Here is a 19,861-nt window from a genome sequence, read left to right as displayed (position 1 = left end):
AACCCAACCAGCAGATTAGCACGACCAGTATGAATGCAAAATGGTTTAGAGTCAGTTTTAAAAATCACATCAACAGAATGTTTATTTGTCTAGCAGATTATGTGTCTTTTTCACAGTCTTTCAGTTGCTTCTTTTTTGACGAGTGAAGTCTTTATTTCAGGCCTCTGCCTATAGAAAATCAGTGTGCTTTTTTTTTTAAGGGCACATTTAAAGATGAAAAATGAGGTTTGAATAACAGCATACAAATACACAGATATAAAAGTTCTCTTTCATTGTCTTAACTTACAGTTTATTTTGTACAGAATTCATTATGTTATACATCTAAGACTTATATTGTATAAATATCTTGGGTGTGGTGTATATACATACTCAGTGTTATAGATTCAGCAATTAATGTATGCATTTAACAATACACTATAGTGTATTTCAATGTAGTGCACATGATTTATATTTCAGAAAAGAGCATATCCTCTATGAAAAATTTATATTTCATTCATAGGGTACTCTACCTTGAAATATAGTTGTTTTCCATTATATCATGGACTGTTTGTTATGTATTGTATGGCTGTAAGATTTTCTTATACATTCCCCAATCTGAATTAAGAAACAGCAGCTCAAAACATTAATCTATGTGGTTGTACATCAAGAGGAGAGCGAGGCACTGGATTCCTAAATTCTTACCTAAATGAGAAAGAATGCACAGACAAACCACATGGAGCTAGGCTGTGTGATGTCCAAATGAAGTAAAACGGTCTGAACAGATGATAACTGCTAGTTCTTGCTTCTGTATTCTGTGTGTGCCAGCTCTTCAGCTGGCATCAGTCGCTCAGCTCTGACTTACAAAAGCTGAGGGTACAGCATCATCTTTGTTTTTACAGTTCACAAACTCCTTATATTTCATTGATCCACGCCTTGCTTTCAGTATTTTTCCTGGCTATTTCCTCATATGTGTATTGATACTACATAACTACGTTATCTTTCCTAGATAGCAGGCGAAGAAACTCACCTACAGTGCCTTTTCTGTACATGCCATAAATAAGATGTTTTGTTTATTCAGCATCAAATTACAGGTGTTGCTTCCCTGGGCACCTACTGAAGCATAATTCTAATTAATCTGTCAGTATAGCTTCTGGTTTTTTGTTGACAATTCTAGTTGCTTGCAAACATACATATTGTGCCTGTTAATCACTTGGCTTCCTTTGCTCAGTAGTTTCAAAACTAGAGATACTTTTATCGATGTACAAATGCTGTTCATTTCTTAGAAAAGCAAAATATTATATATTCCATAAATAAAAAGCTTCTTTTTTTTCAAGAAAAAAAAAGGGGGGGGGGGAGAAGGGGTTGATTCACTGAAAAAAAATTTGCATCTGAAAATTGTTTCATTTCTGGTTTGAATTATTTTTAATTTAATTTACATTCAGAGTAAGTTGTTTTGAAACTAAAATTTGATAAAAACAACTGTACATTAACTCAGAACTATATTTTGCATCTTTATATTCACCTGAATTATTTTCTTTCTAATTTTGTGAGAAGTAGCATAAACTCTTAGAGGAGCATAAATCCAGAACAATTCCACTTATTTTAATGGTGTTGTCCCCATGCTACTGAGACTAGAATTCTCTATTCCCATTTCTGTTCTTTGTTATATGCATTGCTGTTTCTCATTTAAGAAGTTTCTTATAAAAACAGGTGATGTAAAAAAAATAAAAATAAAAAAAAAAGGAAAAAGAAGGAAAAAGAAAAAAGAAAATAGAAAAAAGAAAAGTTATGTGACTGCAGTTTTATAAATTCTTTTTCATCATTGCCAAATGTGGAGAGGGGGGTCATTTTTGTGGTGGGCTGCATCCAATTCCTCTCTTTAACTGAACACCAGTAGTGGCTATCACATTTCTAATCAGCTGTATCTATAATTTAACTTTGGGATTGATAATGTGTGTAATGCCTGTGAGTGTGAAAGTCCTGACTGTACATAAGCCAGCCACTGTATGTTCAGCCACTGAGCCACTTAATCGGAGAACTTCAAGACCATGCTGACAGATGCTTACCTAGACCTTTACCATCTGGTGGTAAATAGAACAAAGCTTGTTTACACTTTTGTTTCTACTCCAAAGTGTATTTTATTTATTCTCTCAGTTCAAGCACCAGAATGGAAGCATTTCCTCCCCAACACTTAACAGTTCTGGATCCCTGTATCTGTCTTCTGTAGCAACATCTGAAATGTTTGCAAGCCATATGGTAAATGATAAAAAAGCCTCAGGTCTCCTTTGATGGCTTCTAGCCATGTCCACATTGCATGTAGGACTGTCCCTTGGCCACGCATTAGCATGCAGAGTGAGGGTACAACCACTCACAGGTGCTATGGACAACCAGGGACCAGGCCCCAGATAAAAGCTCAGGGAGATGGCAGTGTGACAGTAGTGAAGCACGCTAACTCAGTGATACGTCTACTCTGGAGCTATGGCCCTTGAAGAGCCACTTCCTGACCAGGCCAGTAAAGCCTGTAAAAGTCTATTGTTACCTAGTGTTACCTAGTAATGAACAGAACAGCAGAGGAGCACAACTCTAAGTCGCTTCATTCTGTGTGGCAGACTGACTGGGGGTGGAGTTCAGCACCTGCTGGTGTAGTTAGCAGAACTGGGGCCACAGTGAAGAGGTGGGTTACAGAGCCCAGCACACTGCTGTGAGGTTGTAGTGGCACTGGTAAGCTGGTGGGAGTGCGTTCATGAGAACAGCAATCCTGCTCACCCTCTACAGCTACTGTCACCGAGTTGTTGTGTCTGATTCCTAGATGAGGTTTTCCTGTGATTGCTTTATACTCATTTACATTTGTGCAAATGATACTCTTGGTTTATGGCTGGGTCTAACACAAAATAGCATTTTGAGAAGAGAAACTAAATTTAAACAGGGACTTCTTTTTTTGTCTGATGTTAATCATGAGGATCATAGTAAGAATAGTTCCTCATTAGATCTGGATCATTTAAAGACGAAAGAACATGTGTTGAAGATCCAAAGATTTCAACTGATGCACAAGTACCACATCCCTTATCAAATTGAAACATCTCTGTGGTCTGTTATTTTATCTGCTTAAAATTGGATTATAACAGATGCCATCACCTCACTATGCAATTCAATGCCAGCAAGTCTTTAATATCTTATATAAACCTGGTGTCCTCATTCACTATCAGAATTCTAGTATTTTATAGTAGTTACACTAAACATGTTCTGAGCTATGGTTTAGGAACCAAACGCAGAATTTCCTTGAATAAAAGTTGTCTGCTCTGTTCCAATATCAGAGCTGAATTAGAAAATTCAAATCCAATCTCAGTCTACCGAAAAGATGGTAATTATGACACATAAGGCAATTGTAGTTTGGATCTTGTGTATATTGCACAAGATCCATCATAAGAACATGTGCTTTACTCTTGTGGGTTTTTTAATCATTATGTAGTTTCATTTTTTTCCTATTGTTTTCAGCATATTTCAGTTATTCTTCAATATAAAAATACATGTAATGCATGTGCGAGAGCAACTTTGAATCTGCAACATGTATTCCTTGATAAAACTGCAAATAGCCACTTTATAATGTGCCCAGTATGCCTTTTCTTTCCTGCTCCCTTTTTAAATGAAACACAGTATAAATGTTTTCTCTTTAGCAGCCATAAGATCAGTGATGTTTTAGACAAGGTCTGGGGCATTATTTGTTGTACATGGACTTCTATGTCCTGCTAAATCATCAATGTATTAATTTATTAGTAAAGAGTAAACTGACTCCAAGCCTTTATTTATTTGCTAGGAAATTTCCTTCATATTCTATGCATCTCAATACTGTGTGTGGCTTTCTCATTCTGATAATGTGTTTTGTCAACCAAGCTGCTGTTTCAGAAAAGTGTTTTCCATTGGATTGTGTGTTGTTTGGTTGGAGGTTACCTTTTCATGTTAGCAATAACAAAAGTAAACCCAGGGCTACTCCTTGATTTTTATATTCCAGGGTTTATTATTGTATTTACAGTTCCCTGTAAGAAGATACAACCCTTTCCCAGTAAGAGTTCTAATACCTTTCTATGTTTCAAATACTAACGACCCATATACCCATATGGAAAGGAGAAAGATAATCAGTGATGAAGGAGGTATCTCTAGGGGCTGATGCAGATGAATGGAAAACTTAAATCATTATAAATATTACTGTACTACACTTTGGTACAACCAAACAAAAAAATCTTCCCAAGAAAATAATGTTCCCTAAGTCAAATAAAATTCATAAACAATAAGAAAACAAATGAACCACGTGTTTTTTTTTTATATGTGTAAAAAATAGTAAGACTACTTGGCTGCATTGCACATAGGCAATAAAATTAGGTTCATTCAAATCCCTTTTAACGTACGCCTTGATTCAGGTTGTAAGCAAGATATGTCCACTGTGCTTTACAAAGGACGACAATTAGAAAAATCAATGCAAACAAAGATCCCTTTCTTTTCTGATTAACCATTTATCATGAGAGATGACAAACAAATGAAGTCTCCTCTGAGTCTGAGCGTAGTTGTATTAGCATTTTGCTAGTACCAGGCAGTATTCAAAAACAGCCATCATGTGTGACACCTCCAACACCTACAGGTAGCTGTTTTAGGGGCACATCCTGGTTTGTGGTGAAACAGCTTTAACTCAGCCAGCCTCTTGTACCTGCTCAGTGATATCAGCTTATCATCTCAGTAACTCCAAGGTTGGGCTGTCTTGCTCCTATTGCTGACTGGACTGACTGCTCCACCATCCATAAACAGAAGGCATAAAGGTGATTACAAACATAAGAAAGTAGTTTTACATATTGTCTTGCAGTCTTTCCATATAGTCCCTAAGTTCCTTGGAATCACCAAGGTTCATATCTTGGCATACCCATTTAATATTATCATCACTGTCAAATAGAATTGAGTTGGTGTAGGGGCCTCCATCTTCTGGCAGTATTGTTGTATAGGAAGTAAACTTCACTCGCTTCTGCTTTGGCCCAGAAGGGTTTATAGGTTCACTTTTAACTTCTTTTTCACAAATGTACTCAGAAGATCTGAGAATATGATTATGAAGAGTCTTCTGAGAACTCCCATTAAGGAGAAAGTTGCTTTCTTCAAACTGCATTCCTCTATCAATCATGGTTGTGCACTCTTCCGATGGGAGTGAAATGTCAACTGGGTTCTCCAGGAGTTCAACCTCATTTCCAAGCCAGACCCAATCATGGGAATGGGGCATGTTGCCTTGCTCACTCACAGCAAACCTTTTATGCCTGTATTTCCAAGCGAATGCTACACAGTTAATCAAAAAGACCAAGATAGCTAAGCAGAAAACACACAGCAGGGCGTACATGCCAATTTCCAAATCTGTTAATCCTCTTGAAGTCAATGTGAGATCACTGGGATTGTTTTCTCCTGGTATTTCTACTTGTGCAGGGAAACCTGTAAAGGCAGTTGGGTTATTTTGGAGCTGGTCATCATCAAGGGACTCCTGATCAATGGGAGACATGAAAGTTGTGCTTTTGTTTGCATTGTCCTCGTGATTACCAAGGGCTCCATTTTTGGACCATTCCTGTGCTATCCTATCTTCTTCTGCAGGTTTTTCTATAGAATTGCTTGCATGGCTTTTAAAATCTCTATCTGTCTCATCAATGTCATTACTGCTTCCTTTTTGGTCAGCATCTTTTTGACCAAACTTCACTTTGATGCTACCTTTCCCAACAGCCAGAATGCTCTTTCGCTTAGTCTTCTGACATGGTTCACTGATGACCATTTCAATTTTAATCAGAGGTCCTTGCCCATCCCCTTCTGCCACTACCCCAGGCCATTTTGACTGAAGGTTTTGGTGCGTAGACACTACCATCTCATCCAGTGAAGTGATGGTGATCGAGAAATCCTTGGAGTCGTAAATATCTAATGGTGTCACTGACCCATCACTGAACAAAATCCAAGCACTGACTATGGCTTCCTGTAAGGGAAAGAGAATGAAAAAAAAAAAAAAAGTGTGAAACAAGCACATAGGCGATACTCTGTTGTTTGTTTGACATCAGCAAAATAAACACACAGTTTAGCTTTGGTGTATTTTCCAAAGAAAAAATGAAAATGCCTACTCTGCTTCTTATTTTCTTTTTGCAATTTTGTGTTCTCTAGACCATTAGGCATTTATCTCATCTTCAGTAACTGTCAAAGATACAGTCATCTAAATTTAATAAAAATTGCTGACAAACATTTTTTTTCCAATTCTTTTTTTAAGTCTTAAATGAGACTCCTTTTTTGAATGCCAGGGCCCTGTGATGAAAATAATTGTATTTTTAAAGGCCTGGTTAATTAATTTTATAAAGGTCCTATAACGAGGAATCTCTGTAATGCTGCAGTTTCAATGATTTACTTAATACCATGCGCAGAGCTGTTACAGGTTGATCCCATGATGATCCCATTCAGCCCATTGAAACAAACTGGGTTAAGGAAAACACCTCAATGCATTATTTTAAATTTTCTGTTATGCTTTCAAATATACAAGATTTTGTGAAATGTACAAAAGTGATTGTAAAATCCCTTTTTGATTGAAAAAGGTCTTTGTGGAAACTACAGAAGCACTCAAAACTCCACCATTTTTAAGAAGGTTTTGACCAAAAAAATTTGTCCTCTTACTACAAATTACTACCACTAAAAAGACAGTTGCCCTTTCTCTACTGATATAGAGTATCAATTCTATGATAAATATAATGAAAAAGATATATGTACTTTATTCTGTGGTCTCATCCTAAACTATTTAATTACTCAGATTATACCATTCAAATGAGCCCAAATCCACCAAATTTCAGCAAGGGACACCATGAAAACTTCTGTACATAGGTTGTACAGAAGGTTGTTTTGGCTGAACTGACTTAGAGACTTTTCAGGCATGGGATTTCTCCCTCTGCATATGGAGCTAACCCATATTTAGCTATAGAAAAAGATGTGTCTCAAGTGCACCTAAATGCCTTCTACATCATTATGCGTGCACAAATATGGCCATCACTTTCCCAGTGCTATGCAGGTCTGAATTAGTTCTAGAGAGTTTACTGTTCATCCTGTGTGGGTGTTTGTACCTGTAGGAGTTGATTACTAAGATGAAGAGCATTTACGATGTGAAGTTACTGCCTTTAACAAAGTCATACAATTGTATGTGCAGTCTAAATTTACAGCAAGTAGCTTTTCCCTAGCTTCTGACAAAAATGAAGTAAACAAAACAATTATTTTTGTACCCTATTTTGGATCATACCTGTTTTGGAGTATGAAGAATATCATATGCAGAAGTGGTAGAAACAATAGCTCTCTTATTTCCTTTGCTGATTTGTAAGGAAAGAGACAAGCCTGAAACTAGTTGTACTCCTAGATCTGTAATAGTTACACGGTCATCTAGAACTACCACTGTCTTCTCCGCCAAGATGGAATCAGAAAGAGGTGACAGAACCTTGAAAGAGAAAAGAAATGCCATGCATGAAACAGGAACTAACTGTGTTAGAAAGCAAGATTAGATTCTAATTGGCATAACACTTTGGTTAATCTCAACTTTGTCACATTTTATGTATATAGTTCATGTTTCTTCCAAGAGATTAGACTTGTTTGCTGCTAAATTACTGCATTTCCAAAATAATTTATTAAAGCATTTTATCATTTCAATATGGAAGCCTCATCTCAACTATGAAGTATAGTTTAAATTAAAGGGATTATTTTTTAAAGTTATTTTTGTATGGTCTGTAACATTTCCAGTGAATGCTGTATAGTACAAGACATTGTGTAAGACACTGATTAATGCTGAAACTCAGTAAGTGTGACTACGCAGAGACTGGGTGATAGGAACTTGGCCTGATGCCTTTATGAGAACAGAGGTCCTGAAGGAAATGAAAGTAAGATTTGCAAAAGGATTTTGAGAAATCCCACTGGGTTCCTGTCTTCATCTTTCCATGCCAAATAGTCCTGTCAGTTTGCTTTAAGACTTTGTTTCTAACATGCTCAGGAGATAAATCATCTTTCAACTGATTCCAGAGACAGATGGATCAAGCCCCAGATACTTGATATGCAAATCATCTAACCTAACATCAGGCACCTACATTACAGCTATGTGCATCCGTGCTAGCTGCCTTCTGGTCATTTGTAGTCACTGAAGAGAAAGATCATCTAAAGGGCAGAAATCCCTTGACCTCTCTGTGATGTTTGTTTTAGGCTGATAGGAACTGAGCCCTAAAAGTACCTCTTTCTTCGTGTTGACTGCATAGGAAACTTAGTGTGACTGGAATGTTATGGATGCTTACAGTTTATCTCTAATGCTCATAATTGCTTTATTTTGATTTACAAATATGAGTAAAGTTAGATAGATAAGTGAACATGAACACTCTGAAAGATTTCTACAGAGTGTTTTTATGTTCCATTTTTTTGTGTTTCATTTTGTGAACATAAAGGGACTAATTTAGGCATGTAAAGATGCATGTAGATCTTGGGTAAAATTTTCTGTTGGGTTCATAAGATGCCACTGAAATAAAAAAAAGCTAGTTGTGGGGATCGTGTAACTTGCTTCACTGTTCACGAAATCCCACTGTGTTCCTAAGTCACATTAACATGGATAAATCCCTTCAGAAGTTTCACCTAAAGTATACAGTATTTCACGTAAAGTTTCACCTATTGTACAGAAGCAACAAACAGCAAAAATTAAAACCTGTTCAGACTTGCTTTTATGCTTCTACTGAAGCTGCAGTGACATTTTAGGCTGTACCTGAACTGTGGTGATGCCATGCTCCCGACCAACCAGCACTCGGCCATCCTGAAGCTTAGCAATCTTGGGTTCTTCTACCTTCATGAAATCAGTCACAAGGTCAGTGATGTCAAACTGCCACTCAGAGCCTAGCATGTAGGTCAAGTGGCCTCCAAGCTCAGAAGATTCAGCTACAAACTGGGTGAGGACTCGCACCATGGCATGCTGATACTGAAGGGTGCAACCTCTTCCTTTTTTCTCATCATCCTCTTCGTCCTCACTGTCACGAGTAGGCCTGTAAACAGATCCATGTTTACTGAATTGCCATGATCTCTGTACAACATTGCAGAGCTCCATTTGCTCATTATTTTCAATTAGATTAACGTTAGCATCATCTGTTACTGCATGAGAAGCAGGGAAACAGATTTTGGAAGAGTGGTTACTAAATCTGAGTTATAAGCTTGTACAGATTTTGCACTGTACCATCAAAAAGCTGCTGTCACATCAATTAGTCAATTCTTTGTTTGAGTGGCACTGCCCAACAACTTGCAGATATAGTTGTCATGGCTGAGATGTCAGTGGATCCACTGCCTGTTCACCTTGTCTTCACTTGGCAGTCAAAGCCTGCAGAGGGCTAAGGAAAGCAGCCTGAAAGTTTTATGACAGGGCAGTTCTGGAACAAACCCCTGTAGCAGCTCTGCAGGGGGCCTTGACCATAATATTTGTATCACTTTATTTTAACACAATCAGGAATCCCTGCTTATGTAATGCTTCTCCACCTTATCACATATCGCTCATTAAGCCCTCTACATTTGAGGCATATACCATGATTTAGCCTTAAATCTCTTATAGTTCATCCAAGTGTCTGCTATATTTAATCATGTAACAACCACATGGAGCTTCCAAAAAAAAAAAAAACAAGCTATGCACTTAAATTACTATTCAGGACATCCCTCCTTTTGCTGATGTACACTGTCCCAGACTGGTGGGACTCACTCTTAGGAATAGGTGCAGCATTAGGGACACTTCCATTAATGTTTTCTCTTTCCCTCTTGAAAAATATAACCCATGACAATGTAACAGTTTTTCATAAGCCTTTTATAAGGCATCACAATGATTTGTACATGATATCAGGGCTGGTCACATCTCACAGAATTTTCCCTGGTTTAATACTCACTCTCCCATCAATTCTTTTTTATTGTTATTGTTTATTCCTTGGGGCAAACACATGGATTTTTCTTATCACTTGCAAGTCAGGTATTAAGCTCTAGGTGGTTGCATTTTTCCTCATTATAACCTCATGCTGTGGAATTCATTGTTCAGAAATATTTTGCCTTCCTTCTTTGCTCATTTACTGAGCCTGAGGCAACTTTATAGCAAGGGTGCAAAATAAAAGGGTAAGCCTCTTATTTTTCACAGTATTTTGGGAAGTAGTATTGTGTTTACTGTGTTCCTTTATCATCCCTTTTGAAATACCAGCTATGAGAAACTATTATGAAACAGAATTGCTTTTGTTATAAATTGTTTTATGACAAAGTTGGCAAACCGTAATACTGAAAATGTATCTTAGAAAAGCCCTTCTGCTAGTCAAAATGCTAGAAAGTCCTGGTGTTACAGAATATAATTCACTGGAAATATATTCTCAATGCATCATTTGTTAGCTGGATATATATATATTCAGAGTCAAGTTAGTGGTATTTGGTACAGCCTTCTGGTGTTGTGTGTGTAAAACAAGTGTCCATCATTAGTCAATGAAGCATCACTGAATAACCACTGAATTAAGACAAAACAGTGTCCTAAAATAGGATTTACAATACACCAAGAAGTTAGACCAGCTGAGTAGTTGAGGCAAATTTTCAATTGTTCTCTCTGTCCCAACCTGAGCTGCAGCCTAGTCTAGGAGCTGAAGCAAACCAGTCAGCAAAACAGCCACAGGGACAGCACTAGAAGGGATATTCATAGAGCTTACCTGACCCACACCTATTTAGATGTCGTTTGGCTTTATAATGCTGTACAAGAGTTCATGAACTCTATAAGGTTCTAACTGCCAATTTATTCCTGTATTATGGCCCCATTCAGCTTATCTAAACCATAACCCAGCTCTGAATAATCTCAAGCTTTGGAAAAAACAAGTTTAGTCCTGAGATGTGGGCTTTGTCTCTGTTTTATTACCACAGTCAGTACTATTAGTATCTGTGTAGAGTTGGAGAAGAATGCTCAGGAAATATTCATGTGAGAAGTACTTACCAGATTTTGGGGAAAATCCCCCAGGCCACAGAATTAGTGGGAACCAATTTTCTTATGGAAAAAGAGACACAGAACTGGTGTTCTGTGATGTGAAGAAAAATGTTTGTATTCAACATTACAATGACTTAATTGTTTTTACACTACTCTGTTTTCTTCTTTATCTTTGCACTACCAGGTATTTTACTCAGATCCAACATGTTACTCCTATTCATATTTTTTGTACTTAATTATTTTTACTTTCACTGTCTAAAACTTTAGTCTGTTTATGAGGAAATAGAGACTAGACAAGTTCAAGAGAGAGAACTGCTTCAGTCCCAGGCCCGTACAGCTCAGAAATGTGAGCTGTGGGCAGCATGACCAAAAGGTGTGAGGAAAGCTACATAAGGGCAGAGAGGAAGCACTACTACCTGTATTATGAGGCTTTGGACTATGTGGGCAGCCAGTACTAAAAGATGATTCAACCCCAAGTATTTTCTTGTGGTATCTCAAACAGACAAAGGGTTCTATTTCCTTTACAAAAATAGTTACGGCTGTTGGTATCTATCTATTTCTTCTTATAAGTACATGGTTTCTATTGCATGCAAATGTGGAACACCAGAAAAGCATTCTTAAACTATGGACTGGGCAAGACACTTTCTTATGTCAATGTGAAGAAAAAATAGAGGTGTTTGAATTACCAATATGAGCTTTGCAAGTCTGCTTTACTAGGTACCAACTCAAGTTCTTTTTTTTTTTTTTTTTTTTTTTTTTTGACTAAATTACGTCCATTTCCACTTCAAAAGCCACAAATCCCTGATTCAGTTAATAAGAGCAATTGAGTGTTCTGTCTCCATGGACCCAACAAAATATTTGAAATCCATTGAATTACATAGTTCCCTTTAGAATCCTAAATTTCTTGTTACAGTATTTTCAGTAGGCTTAAAATCCTTCCTTAAGCAGTGAACTCATTTTATCTTTAAGACATGTCCTCGTGAATATAAGCTATCGTTGCATATTTTGCTTCTTCCCCCTTGATCATCTCTGAGGTTAGCTCTGGATCACTCTCAGAATCCTTCTTATGCTATTTCTTGTTGCTTTGCAAACTTCTTTGGAAGATTTTTTTTCCTGCTTTTCTGGAGTGAACCAAGGTTGCCAAAATTACATTTAATTTACATTTCACGCTGAAAGCCTTTGCCAGTGAGCTGAGTTAAAACAGCGAGGGTGCCTGCTAGCACTGATCTAATCAGTGATCTGTCAAATTTATATTACAGACTCTGTCTGTAAGCAGTTTAAGTATGTCTCTTTTAATTTGCCCCACTCTCAAAAGTTCTTGGGCCAAATACTAATTTTCTATTTAAAAAACCCTGAAGAAATAAGTTTTGCTGGTTTTGAATTTGAAATACCCATTAAAAAGTCACAGATTTTAAAAACATATGAAACAACCCTAATTAAAAAAATAAATAAATAAAAATTCAAGCCACTAGAAGTTGATTTAGTGAAAGCTACAGAAGTTGCACATAGCTCTATTCACAGCTCAAGAAGAAAAGCTATTTGGTACCTCTGCAGATCCTGAAAATGCAATCTGCCTATTAACAAAAATCTCTGTGGCTTTATCTCCAGAGAACATTAAACTCAATTAACAAAGAGTGAATTTACAGCGTGTTCAAACTTTGTGTGGATGTTATTATTCACAAATGAAATGGTTTGAATCCAGTTTCACTTAATTCACTCTAAAAATGGCTTTATTTCCAAGTGACAGCACTCATGAAGAGGTTTAACTAAAGCATTTTTTTCCCCTTCATTTAACTCCAGCTAACTTTCCTGTGTTTGGCTCTGGTACTAGACAAGACCAAAGCAGACCTACCACCAAATTAACCATTAGTTCAAAACACTGCCATTCACAAGCAATACCATGTCTGGCTTAACTCTGTTTAGTATGCTTTAAAGGTTTATGCTACTCAAAGGTTTTGGTCACTCTGACTTAGCAATGGCTTTATTAGCTTTTGTTCAGTAAGGCCAGATGCTGGTAAAAGTCCCCTTAACTACATGCTTGACACTGACGCATATGCTGGAGTCATAATGTATGATGTCTGTTTCCCTGGAAGCTCATGAAAACCTGTTATTCCAGTTGCAAATATTTACTGAAATTAAATTTCCAGCTTGTTCTGTGAAGCTTTAGCCATGCAATTCCTATTAATGCAAGTTGAAGCCATTCATCAGATGTACATGTAAATATATGGGCACAGAGCTAATGCAGGAGCTTCAGAAAGAGGATAATTATTTTGCAGATGCATGAGGAATCAAAGTAAATGTGCCTTGTTAGACTAGCAGAGGCTGCCTGGACCTCTTCTCCACTCCAATATTTGACTTTAATTTAAATATATACCTTCTGTTTGCTACAATTCTAAGCTTTTCTACAGCCCATTCCAGGAGCAGAGGTTTCTGTTAGTCCATGCTAGTTCGAGGACCCTGTATCATGGCCTGATCCCATGAAGCTTATTTTCATCTGGAAAGGGAGGTTCTTCACATCTGCAGCAGCACACACCACAGATGACGTTCTCCTCTGGATAATGATAACAATAATCAGGTCTGCCATATATGCACAGATTGATCCGGTAAATTCTGTAACTGCTCTTACATAGTGTTGTCTTTTTTTTTCTTCTTCCCAGTTTCTGGCATTAAAATAGCCTCGTTATTGCTGTTGCTTGAGCATGTCCCTACTCCTACAGCAGTTCAGAGCAGGTGGAAACTGCCACTTAGCTCAAACTGGCCCAGGCATGCAACAGTTGTACAGTTTGTGTAAAGACCCTGTCTCTTGCATTGCTTAAAGGAAATTATTCAAGAAGTTAGATAAGCAAACATGTCTGTAATCAAATGTGTTTTACAATTACAAACATGTCAGAGTTTATAGGGAAAAGTAATACATTTTATTAGATCAACAAACATCAGCAAGAACAGATGTGGTTTGGGCATATTCAGGTCTGAAATAGAAGTAGCTATTCAGATGAAGAACAGCCATGCTGAGGCAGTAGTTTCACAAGTGTTTCTTTTGTTGACAGCACCAATAAAAACATTTAAAAGATCATTGTAAATCCAGTTATATTTTGCCATCTGGCTCAGCCCCTCAGACAACTGAACCAGCACAGCCACACTGAGCATATGAGAATGAGGCAGCAGGGAAACCAGAGTAGAACAAATACTCAGAAATTTCACCTTCTGTTGATTGACAAACAAGTCTATAGCAATATTTAGTTCTTGTGGAGAAGACAAGGCATTGGTGGGAAGATACCAACCCAAGCAGACAGGAGGAGAGTAGAAAAGCAATGCCTCATGTGAGGCTCAAGGCCAGGCTGGATGGGGCTGTGGGCAGCCTGGTCCGGTGGTAGGTATCCCGGGAGGGGGGAACAGACGAACTTTAAGGCCCCTACTGACCAAAAACCATTCTGTGGTTCTGTGATTCTATGAAAACTGTCTTGTCTGTGGTGAGGTGAGATAAGCAAAAACGGATTACAGTCCTTCCATGAGTAAAGCTGAAGAGTGTGACATAGTTTCAGTTGACCTGTTGGCAATGTGCCACCTTGCATACTGTGTGCAGTTTTGGGCACCACAGCACAAGAAAGACATAAAGCTGTTAAAGAGTGTCCAAAGGATGGCAATGAAGATAGTAAAAGGTCTAGAGGGGAAGATGTAGGAGGAGAAGCTGAGGTCCCTTAGTTCGCTAAGCCTGGAGGGGAGGCCTCATGGCAGCCTGCAGCTCCCTCATGAGGAGAGCAGAGGGGCAGGCACTGAGCTCTGCTCTCTGGGGACAGTGACAGGACCTGGGGGAACTGAGCTTGCTGGAGTTCAAGGAACATTTGGACAATGCTCTCAGACACGAGACACATGGTCTAATTTTTTGGATGGTCCTTTGGGGACTTGAGTTAGATTTGACAATCCTTGTGGGTCAAAAAAAAAAAAAAAAAGATTAAAGCACTTTCTTTTTTTCAAACCTGTTCTGAGGTATCATACATTACATGATGGATGATCTTCTCCCTGTGTAGCACTAACACCATATTATCCATAGCAGGAAGGCACTGTGAAAAAGTACAGGTGAACCATTGTTTGGGGTGAGTGAATGTTGCCTTCTGGTTATATCACTGAATGAGGATTCAGGAAACCAACCTTCAGCACCTGACTGCAGCCCAAATGGCTTGTGTGCTTCAATTTGAAAACTTGTTAGAAGCACTCCCGTGTGTTTTAGGTTCTTGGGAAAAATGTAGTTATGAAGGAGATGGAGTTATAAGACAAATTAAAAATCAGAGAAAAAATCAAGACAACAAATGGAAAATGCATTAAATCTCAGGTAAATTCGAGATAAATCTAAACATAAATGCAAAAACCATAGGTACAAAGTAAATATCAGACTGAGCAAAACTAATACTAGTCCTAGATTGCCCGTTGATATAGAATACCGCTCCCCAAAGTTTTAAAAGGAATTCAAATGAGCATTCCATAAAACAAAGGGAAAGTTGTTTGTAGTTGAAACCTTTCCAGTTCACGTGTGCATGGAATACTGGAACACAATCTCATAAACTGCCGGCTGCAATTCTGGGGCATGATGCAGTGGTCGTGGTTTCTCTTCAACCCTTCACAGGAAATGCTGGCTAAAGACATGCCAGCAGTTCAGCTACAATCTGAGCAGCAGCAAACTTGCACTGCTTTGCCAGACTGGGAACAGAGCAGACTCTCAGACCATTATCTTTATTTCAGCCGGCCAAATAAATCACAACTTGACACCAGGGGGTAAATTTCCAGTGCTCCATATTTAAAGTCAAATGTCCACGACTGTTAACAACAGTTGACTGTCTCACCAAGCTTGCTGCAGAAAGTTTACTCCTATAATAAACATCAACAGCTTAATCCTGCAGCCATTTAGTAAGTGAAATCCCCACTGGCTTCAGTAGGAGCTGTGCCTAAGTGTTACAGTACCAGGCACATTACATGCAGAAGGTAAGTTAAGTGAAACTTTAAGCAGCTGTCATATATTCAGTTCATTCATCACCTAGCACATTTCTTCCTTCTGCAGATGGCAACTTTGCCTTTATCACAGAAGCAAACAAACAAATTCCTTTTGTGCCAGATCCTCATCACCTATTCTGCTATAGCCTCCAGAAAAAAACACCCACATAGCCAAGAAGTCAGTCAGTCCTCCCTTCCGAGATCATTACCTGAGTATGCTGTACATTTTGTGTGCTGTTACCCTTAGTTTTATGCTCTCATAAACTATTAGATAATTCTCCTCCACTGCTGTCTGTTTGGGCTCTTTAAGGCTCTTCAGTAGCTGAGATGTTCTCCTGGGCAAATTGAGTGCTTTAGCAAGAACTGCCATAGCATTTAATGCTACAGTTACTGCTGCCAGAAATGCTTTTTCACTGTATTATAAATTTCAGTAGTTGTCATGCCTTGTTCTCAAGTACCATTTTTCAACTTAGCCTGAAATTCACCAATATAGTAGTGTTCCTGGAAGCTTTTAATCTAGCAAATTGTCCAAAAGATAGTTTTTTCTAGAATAAACGTTTTCAGTAGGGAAGGCTAAGAGAGCAGATCCACTTTTTTGTGTTGTTGTTTTCAATCCATGTTTGTCCTAGTAGAATCTATTAATCAGAATACAGTTTTTTATAGGTGTGGGGTTTTTTTGCCTAATTTAGATCTGGTAAGGTGTGCTTCACCCAAGTCTACTATAAACTGCAGAGACTGCATAATCATCCAAAGTCCTGTTGGTCTTACAACTCTTCGCCACCTGCAAGATTTCACATGTTCTCAAGCCATTCTATCTGCCTCTTCGTGATACCACTGATTTTCAGGGAAATTCTGCCTTCTGATCTTTAAGAGCTATTTTTAAGTGTGCTGTTGCTACCCTGCTATGGTCCCAAATGGTAAGGTACAGTGACAATAAGGGCAGACCTAAAATACAGTTTTTAAAAATGGCTGTTAAGAAGACGTTATTCTGTTCTGAATTTGCTAATATTACTGTGGTTTTTGTTTGTTTGTTTTAAAAAAAAAGGTGTCTGGCACATCATCCAGTATAACAAGACAAAATGACAGAAGCAGTATTGTGCAAAGTGCACTTTTACTGCTGCTTTTGAATTTAGAAATATCAAGTAATGCTAAGAAAAAATACAGAGGTAGTAGGTGAGTCTGTTAGGGAAGCTGTATGCTGCATTGCAGTAATGGATATGGGGTTGCCAAGGTCAACTGGAGGAATCCACAGAAATGAGAACCTTATCTATATTCAATCAGGTTAAAAGAAACCGGAGTTCTGTTTCTGAGGAAGAATGTCCCCTTCAGAATCCTGCATAATAGGACATAACAAGGCTTTCTAAGTTACTCTGATGTCAAATGCAAATCAAAAAGGACAACACATGCTCTAAAAGCACATATTTTCAGCTAGGCTTCAGTATAGCTGAAGTTTTCTTCTGCAGTGAAATTTTGAACATGTTCAGAATTCTGTCTGAGTGGCAGATGCCAATATTTGGAATGCTCAGTATATGTTTCCTAGGCATAAAAAAATCTCTCAGTTTTTATGAACTTTAAGTACTTTGTATAAAGTTACGCCTCACTTGACACAGGAAAAGGCTGAACAGTATTCTCCCAACATCACGGTGAAATGAGCAAGTTACTCAGTTCTACTGATGGAAAAACAAGTATTTAATGACTACAGGAATGCAAAATCAGAAACCCAGAACTCTTTTTAAAACTCAACAGCCTCAAATATCTGGATTTTCTTTTCCAAGGTTCATCTTTCCCTGCCTAAAGCTATGTCTAGACTGAGTTCATGATCAATGGCTGTTTCCATATGCCACAACAATGAGATTTGGGTATCCTCTGGATCTATGTGGTGCCCCTTCGATCTCTGGTGTAAGCTGTTTCCTCAACTGTGCCCAGGCAGATTCTTGCAGAGAAAAGACTGGCTTGGACTTGCATGACATCTAAGTGCTATGTATGCTCAGTGGCCTGACTCCTCTCTGGCCTTATTTTATTTAGCTGTGTACACAAAAATTAAACACTGTCAGAGCTTAATATCACACACACACATGATTTTATATATGGAATTGAGAGGTTCTGGTTCTTTTTGTCACATTTGGACATTGGAGTGTATGATGCAATTTTTCTGAGATTGTACAGAATTGATTAATGCTCCAAGTAAAGTCACTAACTTTTAAAATATATATAAATCAGGATAAAATGCAGCTTTCTTATACAATTGTTGGGCATTTTGTAATGAAGGCTAAGCCAGACTATAAAACTCATTTGAAACAGGAGAGTTCAGATCCTGAGAAATACTCTAAAAATTTGCTGCATTCTAAAATCAAAGGCTCTGGGCACATATCTGGACAGTGCTAATGCTGTGAGCATACCTTTTATTGGAGGTGACAGGTATCCTCCAGCCTTTGATCTGGCTAAGCTCTGTATCAGATATTTCTATCTGCAGCGGGAGGCGTGGAACCCAGACCGTCACTTCTAATTGGGTGGTAAAATGCTGGTAAGTGAAGTTAACAATAGTATCCACTTTGCTTTTCATTTCCTTGCCATTAACGAAAATGGAGTCACATCTGTCAGAAACCTTAAAAAAAAAAAAAAAAGAAAGAAAAGAAAAGAAAAAAAAAAAGATTAATTAGGAAATTAATAAAAGTTCTTGCAGAAGCACAAAGAATGATATATCAGTCCAAAGACAATGCTGATAATGTGAGTCATCCACATTGTATTTCCAGTTTTCTAATTAGTAGCAAACAGTGATAAATGGATGTCAGGGAAACAGTTTTGCCTTCCTCAATGGATCCTACTCAAACTACAAAAATAATTTAATGATGTTATATAACCTATGTGAATCTCTTATACTAGGCAAATTAAACTCTTCATGAATCAAACTCCATATGCATCAAAGTTTATGTTACCAACTTGCTTAAAGAACCTGGAAAAATGGGGCCATATGTTAGTAAGAAAAAGACTGACTCAGAACCATAAAACAGAATCCTCTTCTTTTTCCTTGAGCACTGTAATACTGAAAGACAAAAGATCCCCTTATGGCTTATGAGCTGAAGTGCAGCAGAAACATTAATTTTTAGAACTTCTCTGTAATTGTTTTAGTAAAATGCATTCAAAGTTGTTTTGTGTCATTTTATGAAATTACTGACAGAACTAGCATAGTGGCTCTGTACTTGAGTTCCTCTATCCTTTTCATCACAGGGCACAAAATCCAGGGAGCACGGATCCTGTTTATATAAGGAATCTGGCTGGAAGCATATACAGGAAGGATGCAATGTCTCAATAAGACAGATTTTTCATTTATTTATGAACATGTGTGTGTATACTCTTTTAGATTATATATACATACATTTAGATTAAAGTTTACATATACATGTATGCATATACATGTACACATATATATATTCATGCATATATACATGTATTCATTACAGGCCTGCATTCTTCTTCGAAGCAAGAGAGAGGTGACAGCCTCCAACACAGTTCATGTACTGTGGTTTAAATCTTTTAAAATCATGGCTCATAAGATGTAGTTCTGCTACCAAAATGGACTCCGTTCTCTTGTCAGGACTGTTCTTTGTCACTTTATATTCAGGTTCAGGTATGAAGGGATTCTGGCTAAGCCAGTGATTCCAGTTTACTGGAGTTCATAGAATCACAGAATCATAGAATACCGCAAGTTGGAAGGGACCCGCAAGGACCATTGAGCCCAACTCCCAAAAGGCCATCCAAAAACCATGTGTCTGAGAGTATTGTCCAAACACTTCTTGAGCGCCAGCAGGCTCAGGGCCGTGACCACTGCCCTGTGGAGCCTGTCCCAGTGCCCAACCACCCTCTGGGGGCAGAACCTTTCCCTAACACCCAGCCTGACCCTCCCCT

The 19,861-nt window shown here is 38.0% G+C and overlaps 1 protein-coding gene across 1 annotated transcript in view; it reads right to left on the bottom strand.

Annotated features, from left to right (window-relative positions):
• Positions 1-4,813: 4,813 nt before the first annotated feature.
• TMEM132B (transmembrane protein 132B) overlaps positions 4,814-19,861 on the bottom strand; it is a gene marked incomplete at both ends in the record, with an annotated part of 250,739 nt that continues 235,691 nt past the window's right edge. Inside the window, 4 exons of the mRNA XM_084297142.1 lie at positions 4,814-5,965; positions 7,262-7,453; positions 8,753-9,026; positions 18,355-18,560. Coding sequence (XP_084153268.1) covers positions 4,814-5,965; positions 7,262-7,453; positions 8,753-9,026; positions 18,355-18,560 — 1,824 coding nt within the window. The remainder of the gene's footprint in view (positions 5,966-7,261; positions 7,454-8,752; positions 9,027-18,354; positions 18,561-19,861) is intronic.

This window comes from Netta rufina, assembly GCF_964035555.1.
Source record: "Netta rufina genome assembly, chromosome: 17".
Taxonomy (NCBI): Eukaryota; Metazoa; Chordata; class Aves; order Anseriformes; family Anatidae; genus Netta; species Netta rufina.
The sequence above is the reverse complement of the archived record's forward strand: the minus strand, read 5'-3'. Positions and strand labels throughout refer to the sequence as shown.